Source organism: Helianthus annuus, chromosome 15 (assembly GCF_002127325.2).
Source record: "Helianthus annuus cultivar XRQ/B chromosome 15, HanXRQr2.0-SUNRISE, whole genome shotgun sequence".
Taxonomy (NCBI): Eukaryota; Viridiplantae; Streptophyta; class Magnoliopsida; order Asterales; family Asteraceae; genus Helianthus; species Helianthus annuus.
The window spans coordinates 1,806,724-1,816,125 of NC_035447.2; the positions used below are offsets into that span (position 1 = coordinate 1,806,724).

The 9,402-nt window shown below is 36.9% G+C and overlaps 1 protein-coding gene and 1 long non-coding RNA gene across 2 annotated transcripts; one reads left to right on the forward strand and one right to left on the reverse strand.

Annotated features, from left to right (window-relative positions):
• Positions 1-338: 338 nt before the first annotated feature.
• LOC118487250 (protein NRT1/ PTR FAMILY 5.10-like) lies at positions 339-5,194 on the forward strand. The gene is made up of 4 exons (XM_035983918.1): positions 339-410; positions 3,007-3,398; positions 4,026-5,016; positions 5,159-5,194. The coding sequence occupies exons 1-4, from the start codon at positions 339-341 to the stop codon at positions 5,192-5,194; spliced, it is 1,491 nt and encodes a 496-aa protein (XP_035839811.1).
• A 167-nt stretch (positions 5,195-5,361) lies between these two features.
• LOC110909866 lies at positions 5,362-6,463 on the reverse strand. Its single transcript, XR_004881402.1, has 2 exons — positions 6,006-6,463; positions 5,362-5,772 (listed from the first exon to the last, which is right to left on the reverse strand). It is a non-coding gene; the product is annotated as an uncharacterized LOC110909866 (long non-coding RNA).
• Positions 6,464-9,402: the final 2,939 nt, after the last annotated feature.

Below are 9,402 nucleotides of genomic sequence, written 5' to 3' on the forward strand. Positions count from 1 at the left end.
CATCATAATATTCGGTAAAACCCTATACCAAATCAACGTAAACATGCAGCCAAGATCAAGAAGATTTCTAACGTCTCAAACACCCATAATTGACCATTTTACCCTTCGAACAAATCTACTCTTGACCCGCAACCTGCTGCTCCGAATTGAACCCGCAACCCATGAACCGCGTGACCCGTAAACAAACCCGAATAATCCAACAGTTTAGTCGTTCCTTGACTCGCAATGCATTTGTGAGTATATTAACATGGTATTTTGCATCCAATGGAGATGATGTTGTGAAGTCTGCAATTTTGAGCAATGCGTTTGATTTAATATCATCCATTTTTGTGATATTTATGGCTTATCTAGCTGACTCGTTTATCGGGAGGTTCCAAACACTGTTGTTTTCAAATATTGCTTATATCGGAGTAAGTATTGGTTATGCAATCATAATTATTAAACTAATCTTCTATATAATACCATAAAACCATACTTAATCTTGTATTAATTAGTTCATGTATTCCTGCATGATTATCTTCCTCATGTTCATCAAGACTTTTGAGCCGTTCTTCATATGCTTTTATTCTTTCTACTGCCTCCTCAAAATTGATTTTTTTTTTATCAATTTCTGAATATTGATGCCACGATTGGCAGAAATTTCTTCAAAAAGCGAGTTAAATAACTTACTTACAATTACCTAAACATGGTGTCATGGTGATCTAATTACGGTTTGAAATTTACTTTATTTCTTTAAACTTACTGATCTTGCTTATTGTATTTCTTCTCAACTTCATGTTCTTATTGATTACTTGCTTCGTTCTTGCTTAAACTTGCTGCGTTTTCTAGCTTTAATCTTGTTGTTCTTTCGTTCTTGCTGTGTTCTTGTTGATTTTCTTGCTATTTTTCTCGTTGATTTCTTGCTTAACTTGCTGCAGCTGATTTTATTGTTGGGTTTCATGGATTCAAGGACCAACATCTGCCCCTTTCTTCCTGTTCTAATCGAGAATCGATTAGTTTCGCTGATCGAAGATCTGTCCTGTGGTGCGATTTGATCCTTCTCCTTCGAACCCGGTATGCACTTGGTATTGCTTTTAATACCAACTGTTAGCCCAGATTCACAGTCACACACAAATAATTATCGATGAACAAAAACTGTTGGCCTTAATTGTTTGATCAAAGTTTGATTAGAAGATACAAGTCAAAAGTGTAAATAGTTTAAAGTTAGTTTAGATGGCGGTTACAAAATACAAGGACTAAAGGTGGCAAACCAGAAAATGATAACCACCACCCCAAGGGTTGCGAAACCCCTTGGGTCGCACCTGTTGGATCGTTGGCTTCAAGGGAAAAAGTAAGAGACACATCGGTTTGAACTTGTGGACAGGAATCAACATACCTCTTCATATTCAATTACAACCACAAGATCCTAGAGACGCGACTATTCGTGAAAGGACACGTCTCTACACTCACACCTGAAGTCTACAAATAGATTAGGTTTTCAGTTTGTATATTGTATCTTGTTTCAATCAGATTCAATTGTTCAGTTTCAATACAATTGCATATTAGGGTTTATCCCTTTCTTCTTGTTCTTGTTCGATTGTTATTTTATTCTTGATTGATGGGTTGAATTCATGGTCTCCTGGGATCTGTATTGGTATCAGAGCCAAGGCTCAAAGAATCAAGATCAGGGGTTCAATTCTTCAATCAAGTCAAGGGTTTCACGGTTCGGAAGAATCATCTGAGGGAAGGCAGTAAATCATCGGGCGAACCGAGCATATTGGTGCGGTCTGAATGGAGGAAAGAGCGGCTGGGCAGCGGAAAAGGTAAACAATTTGTGCAGGGGAAGCCATCCTTCGCTCATGGAAATCACCAGTTAACAAGTCTCCCGAGAAGTTGATCCCGGATTCACATACAGTTAAAGACATTGGGTTCAGAGATTGCCCAAGAAGGAGAAAAAGATACAGAGAAGGAAGGAATGGAGGAAAACATCACAAAGGTCAATCGCAAGAGACGGCGTTCGCGTCAGAATCGCCTAAGGATTTGCAAGGTTGAAGATTGTTGATGGAATCATAGCGGGAACATAATGGTTTGCACAGTCATATGTAGACATGGATGTGGCAACAAAGTTTTTGGTGTAGTGTATGACGAAAGTTGAAGACACCAGGATTATAATTTGCCTAGGAAGAAGCATTCAATGTTCAAGACTCAAACTTGGATCAACAATTAAGGGGGTGAATGTTGGCCTTACTTGTTTGATCAAAGTTTGATTAGAAGATAGAGGTCAAAGTGTAAATAGTTTAAAGTTAGTTTAGATGGCGGTTACAAAATACAGGGACTAAAGGTGGCAAACCAGAAAATGATAACCACCACCCCAAGGGTTGCGAAACCCCTTGGGTCGTACCTGTTGGATCGTCGGCTTCAAGGGAAAAAGGAAGAGACACATTGGTTTGAACTTGTGGACAAGAATCAACATACCTCTTCATATTCAATTACAACCACAAGATAATAGAGACGCGACTATTCGTGAAAGGACACGTCTCTACACTCACACCCATTGAAGTCTATAAATAGATTAGGTTTTCAATTTGTATATTGTATCTTGTATCAATCAGATTCAATTGTTCAGTTTCAATACAATTGCATGTTAGGTTTTATCCCTTTCTTCTTGTTCTTGTTCGATTGTTATTTTGTTTTTGATTGATGGGTTGAATTCATGGTCTCCTGGGATCTATAAAAACAACTTGCTCGACACTTTTAGTTGATCAACCGGAAGAAAAGCAAGCACACCAAAAACAATTGACTTTAACCCGAATTAATCCAGGCTAAACCTTAACCTACTAAAACTCATACTACTATCTTCTCGTAATTTAAATAACATGACAAACTTTCAAAATACTCGCTAAACATACTAATAAAAAAACAATTAATTCAAACTCTTTTTTCGGTTTCACCTCTTCAACTTTCTTCACTTGATCTGTTTCAGGATTAACAACTAACACTCATATCCTTTACATGTTCTTGTTACAGGCTTTGGTGCTGTTTTATATGTTTCATCCATATGATGTGACTTGGCTTCTTGTGATCTCACTAGTTCTGTTAGCTCTTGGAACATCAGGTGACCAAATTTTAGAAGATGTACTTCAGGACTTGGTAAATGACATTGACAAGTCACCAGATCGGGAAGAAACACGATCTATTGCACGTGCAACAATTTGGTCACGTGTAACTAACATGTCGGCTGCCGTGTTATCAACATTACTGTGGGCTATCCCTCATGCTACTAGTGGGCTCGATTCATCTTGGAAAAGTGCATTCGTTATTTGCATAATCCCAATGATATTAGCTGTGATTGTATCTGGATTTGGTCATAATGTTTATCATCAGGGCGAGCTTACAGAAATTCAACTTGACATCTTAGGGTACTTCTTTCACTCTCTCTTCTCTGGTTATAATTTCCATACATTATATGGCTACATATTAGTACATTGAATTGAGATCCTCTCATATACCTGTTGGGTAATATTGTGAGAAAGCATATGCCCGTGTTCATTTTAATTGGGGTGAGCCCTTGTTTTCTTAGGCATTAGAGAATTTTATACTAATATATTTATAGCCGATATATCATTTTCTGGAATAATTCTAATCTCACTACTAGAAAAGGAGATTTTTATTGTCAAATTGGTTGCGCTTATGTTATGTGTAGAATATTGTTACATTTATTAAGACTTAAATATAAAAACTCATAACAATTCTTAAATTTCTACTAATTGCATATTTAAATGTCCAACATACTTATTACACTTAAAAGAGTATGAAAATGAGGAAGTGTATGGAAATTCATGGTCATAAAATGGTCTTTCAATCGTTTTATGTTTACACATGTACATTTTTATACCACTGTCTGTCGAATATTTCGCAAATTTGTACACGTTGCAAATATGAACAATTAAACAAAATATTGAGTATTTTCTAAAAATGGTTAAGCAAATGATATATCTAATCTGTCTGGTTTCTTTTACTTTAACATACTCGGTGACCGGCTATAGGTGTTTGAAGATTTTTTCAAGACATAAAAGATCTCCAAAGAATATGGATATAGAAAAGGGAGAAACCGAAGGGATAAAACAAGAAATAACGCTACACTTAGAAGATAAAGTGGTTCTAAAGAGCCTTTTAGAAATGCTTCCCATGTGGGTAGTATTTTCGGTAGTGTCCATAATATCAGCAGCTGGGAACACATTCTTTCTTCAACAATACAGCAACCTAGATACCGACAATGACATTGCAGTACAACTCTACACCTTGGTTCAAGAATTTTCAAGCTTTGCCATCGCATTTTTATATCGTTGGATTTGTTGTTTGCCAAAAAATGAGAAGGTCAAAATTGGGGTAGGAATGCTTTGTGGACTAGTAAGTTGTATTTGTGCATGGCAACTAGAGGTTTATAGGTTAAAAGAAGTCAGTTATCTGGTTGATGAAGAACATACATATACTTCCATAAGTTTTCTATGGTTAGTACCTCAATTCTGTTTGGTTGGTTGCATGAAAGGGCTTACTGAGGAAGGGCTATTAGAGTTCTACAATTCACAAATGAAAAAAGAGCACTATTTGCAGCGTTATCGGGAGGAATATATTGCATTTGTGATGGGCATAGGAAAGGTTCTAAACATTTTTCTTATCTTAATATGTAGAGGATGGTTCGGGGACACGATTAATGAAAGTCGGCTAGACAAGTACTATTCGGTTATGGTGTGTGTTGGATCAGCAAACTTCATAACCTATTGTTGCATTGCAAGGTTTTTTTACAAGGGCCAAGAGTTGGTTGATGCTGATGATGACGTCGACTTCGCTAATGATGATGTACAACAAGATCATTTTATAGAGCAAAGTAGCGACATTGAACAACAGAAAGACTTGGCTAATGATGATCAGAATCATGATAATCAGGACTTTGCTAATGATGATTTACAACGGTATTATTCAAGAGAGCAATCCAGAGACATTGAACAAAACCGGGACACGGGTTTGGCGTCTAGTGTATATTGCTATTTTTTCCAAGTTTGCACTATTTTCTTTGTTGCAATTTCAAATGTTTTTGATCGGTTATTTGTGATTTCTAAAACCTATTTGAGATATTTTTCTTAAATCATGACTGATTGTTAATTGTTTATATGTATAGTTTGAATCAAGTAAAGTAGTGTTGGAACTTAGTTGAAAATATGATTGTTCACTTATTTACTTACAAGTGCGCGCAGTACTAAACAAATGACTATTACTTTGTTTATTTTGTTTAAGATATACTGGTTTTAAAACAAGTATATTGTTAAATTTCAAATTTTGGTGGCCTTTAGAAGGGCGAGATGTGTAACCAAAAGACAATAATAAACATAATATACTCTTAAAAATCATTAAATTCATGTCTTAGCCTAAGTTTCAACAAAACGTGAGGCCCTCCGAAACAACATACGTAGGGGTGCGCATGTGCAAGATGTCTAATGTTTATATTTAATTCAACACATATTTAAAGGCTCTGCTACTACTGAAGTTTCAGATGCCAGTGCTCACAATACAAAGTTGCTACTGAATTTCGATAGCTGAGTTGCTACCGACCTCCAGTCATTTTGAAAATCATTTTCCACGCAACTATCTTCAATCCATGCAAACCTGATGCGTTCTTATGAAGCTTTGTTATGGGAAAACAAAAAATGTTCACGCCGACCTGGAAATGTGACCCCAGCCAGAGATGTTTCCCCTTGGGTCCATTGAGGGCCATCCCCCGACCAACGCGCTGGCCTAGAACCCCCCCTCTCCCCCTCCCGAATTTTAGAGTCGTTTCTAATATTTTAAAGTTATAAGTTACAATTACAATATGAGCATTACTTTGTACATATAAAGAGTGTTATACGTAAATGAACTTAGATCCAATACTAGTAACATAACAGCACATACAATGATACACAACTTATAAGCATTGTATATATTATTGTGTTATCACAGTTAAAATAAAGTACAAAAATAAAACGTACCTTCGCCTCGAAGTTTTTTCTGGCATTAAAGTCTTAATGCTTGAGCTCGTATCAACAGTTCGATTATGAGGAATCTGGTTGAAACTAGTAAGGATCTCCTTCTTAGTTTTTACTTGCAGTAAAAGTTTTTTCTAAACATCTCCGACATCAGAACCACTATACAACCCGACCGACTTGAGATTGGACTCGATCTTTTCTTGTTGACCGAACCATTTCTGAATTAAACTTCTTGGTGTATGTTTGACCATCTGTCAGCTAACGGAATTGCTGGTTAACTTTTAGCCAAGAGGAAAACTTCATACGATATTTGATGTTGAGATCTAATCATACCACTCAAGAATCTGGCTAGAAAAAAAAAATACATTTTATAATGGATAAGAAACAAGTGGCTGAAAGAAAGTTCTCAATAGATTAGGAGACCGACTTCAATTCCGCTAAACTACTGTACCTCATATATAAGGGGATCGAGTAGGTAAGAAATGAGTGGCATTGCTGATTTATATGAGTTGACGCATGCTTGACCCGAAGTGGATAGCCACTATTTACACCAAATTTATAGTTATTTACATCAAGCACATTAATAAATTTATATTTGTGTTTTTCTTTTATAACTTTCGATATATAATGTTTTTATTAAAAAATGAATATGATTTTGTGATGTGCTTATTTTTATCTACGTTTAGATATAAATTTTATAAAAAAACAGAATATAAAATTTTATAACGACTTATAAAACGTTATATTTGATACGGCTCTGTTTTTATAAAATTTATATGAAACAGTAGATAAAAATAAGCACATCTTGTTATTGAATATAACATTATATATCGGAAGTTATAAAAGAAAAACACAAATTTGAATTTGGTGCAAATAACAAAAAGTTTGGTCTAATAACAAAAAGTTTGGTGTAAAAAGTAGGACATTCACAATAACCTTTTACTATATGCATTTATAACCTTTTACTATGACCTGAAGTTCATACCACAATAACATTTTAGGTGCTGTTTGTTTTTGCAGACAAAAACTGTCTGCAGTCTGATTTCAGCTGATTTTATGTCTGCAACTGAAGACATGGTCTGAAGGTCTGCAAGCTGAAAATATAATATTGTTTGTTTTATAAACTGGATATCGTCTATATAACATAAAAAAAAACATAATACAACCACCACCCCCAACCTTATCTTCTCTACATAAACTATCCAAACAAACCACACACACATACTGCTCTCCCTCTCTCTCGAATCCTACTGCAGATACACACACAAAGCCCACATCAAATATGAACATCATCTTCCTCAAATATATTCAACCACAAAGCCAAAACACCCTCTCATTTCTCTGCCCCTCTCCCTCTCGATGCTCTGAACGACGACCGGGTTTCCCACCGGGTTTCCGGCGTATAACAGTGGCGGCGGCGAAACGGAGAAGGTCAGATGGTCAACGAGAGAGAGAGAAGCCGGAGAGAAAGAGGTGGAGGTGGAGGTGGTGGTGGTGTAATTGTGACGGTGGAGGTGGGTTGAAGGTGAAGGTGGGTTGGAGTTGGAGGTGGAGGTGGTGGTGGTGGTGGTGCTGGGTTTTAAAGAGGGAGATAGAGAGGAGAAAGATGTGGGTTTTGAAGATCTGAGACTTTGTGAAGATGATAGACATAAGCTTTTTTTTAAGCTAATAAAAGCACTTTTCAGATCTTCTTTAAAAAAAAAACAAACAGTCATCAACGTCTTATGTTTGCCCGCCTGAAGACATAGGCTCCTTGCAGATGTTTTAAGCAAAAACAAACAGCCCCTTACTATATGCATTTATAACCTTTTACCATATGCATTTATAAACAGAGGTGATTTGTATCTATTAATTATTATCATTATTATATGTATTATAAGATGTTGGAACCTTATGTATTTGATGGCCAACTGCTCATTAAACCTGTTTTTATTCTTGGGGATGATCGGAATTTTGTAAGATGCTAAATTATCAACGTTTTCCAATGCCAATGACGGTTGAACTAACTGTCTGAAATAGTTTCCTATCAACTCGAATGTCTCTACTGACCACAGGTTGGCCGGAACATCCCTAACGCAGATGCAAGACAACCTCTCAAGTTGAATGTAGTTGTCGCTCCAATGTTGTAAAGCCCTAAACTTTGATTTCCAGAGGTCCTTCTTGTTTTCCATAAAATCAATAGCCTCCAGAGAATCCTTAAACGAGATGAGGACATGCACACCCCCCAAGTACCGAAGGTCCTGACTGTTGAGCCCCATGCTAATCAGGACTTCCCCGCCTTGCAAAGGTCTTCCAAAGAGCTAACTTCCCCCACCAACGCTGCTTTTTTCCATGACGCAGTTGCTTCTAACTCAGTTGGTTCAAGGATCATGGACTTTGAGTGTCTAGCCCCGTTTTCCTTAGTTAAAACGTCTCTATAATTTCCGCTTGACTGATGGAAGCCATGTGGTTTGGGCCAAAATGTGACAACTCGTACCTTTGAGAGATTTGTACCGGTTCTTTTCATGTCTTGTGTTATATGGTACATTTTTATATATAGGTAATTAGAATGAATGTTTTGATTGAACGTGTTGTTATGATAAATGAATGTGTAGTCTGTTATATACGTTATGTGAGGTTTTGTTTCAAAAGCTTGATCGCATAAGCATCCCGAATCGCACACTCGTTCCCAACCGCACACCCTTGTTCCTCTTGTGTTCTATCTCGGCCCAAACCCCCAGTGTCCCGAATGCTCAGCCCAAATCACACAGCCCAAGGATGGGCCCGGTCCTTGTAGTAACCGCATGCACACACAAAAGGGTTGTGTGTGGTTTTTCATGATTTAGTTTTAACCATCATAAGAAAACCCTAGTTCTTCTCTCCTCTCTCAAGTGATCGACAGCAGCCCCTCCCTGATCTCATTCGAAGCCCTCTAATCCTAAACATCACCGATTCATCCTACATCAAGGTTAGTGTCCTGTTTTCGTTTGTTGGCTAAATACCCGATACATGATTTCGTGTGGTGATGATTTTGTATGAGTACTTAGGGTTGCATGCTAGTGGAGTCATGGATGAATATTATGTAATGAGTAAATCGTTAAAAGTAATCCATGTGAGGTTAATCGATGATGGTTTAGGAGGATTACATGCACACCTTTGATTGTGGGTATAAATAATTATTGATAAATGTTACATAAACTGTTATGTTAATGAACGAATTACTACATGTGAATGATGAATGATTCGGATAAAAGATGGTCTTGTGCTAATTGTTGTGGATGAATTAGATGACAGTTAGGGTTCGTGTGAATCATTGTGCCAATTGTGTTAATTATGGATCAATACAACTAAATGGGTAATAGATTGAGTTAATTGAACGGATGTAAATGTTGTAACTGATTCCGTGATCTACGGCCTAGTG

What these genes read in the sequence shown, in the direction of transcription:
- LOC118487250 (XM_035983918.1), top strand. Translation starts at nt 339, where the DNA reads ATGGCTTATCTAGCTGACTCGTTTATCGGGAGGTTCCAAACACTGTTG. An exon ending in ATTCAACTTGACATCTTAGG is followed by an intron (nt 3,399 to 4,025) that starts GTACTTCTTTCA and finishes GACCGGCTATAG; the next exon opens with GTGTTTGAAGATTTTTTCAA. An exon ending in ACACGGGTTTGGCGTCTAGT is followed by an intron (nt 5,017 to 5,158) that starts GTATATTGCTAT and finishes TTATATGTATAG; the next exon opens with TTTGAATCAAGTAAAGTAGT.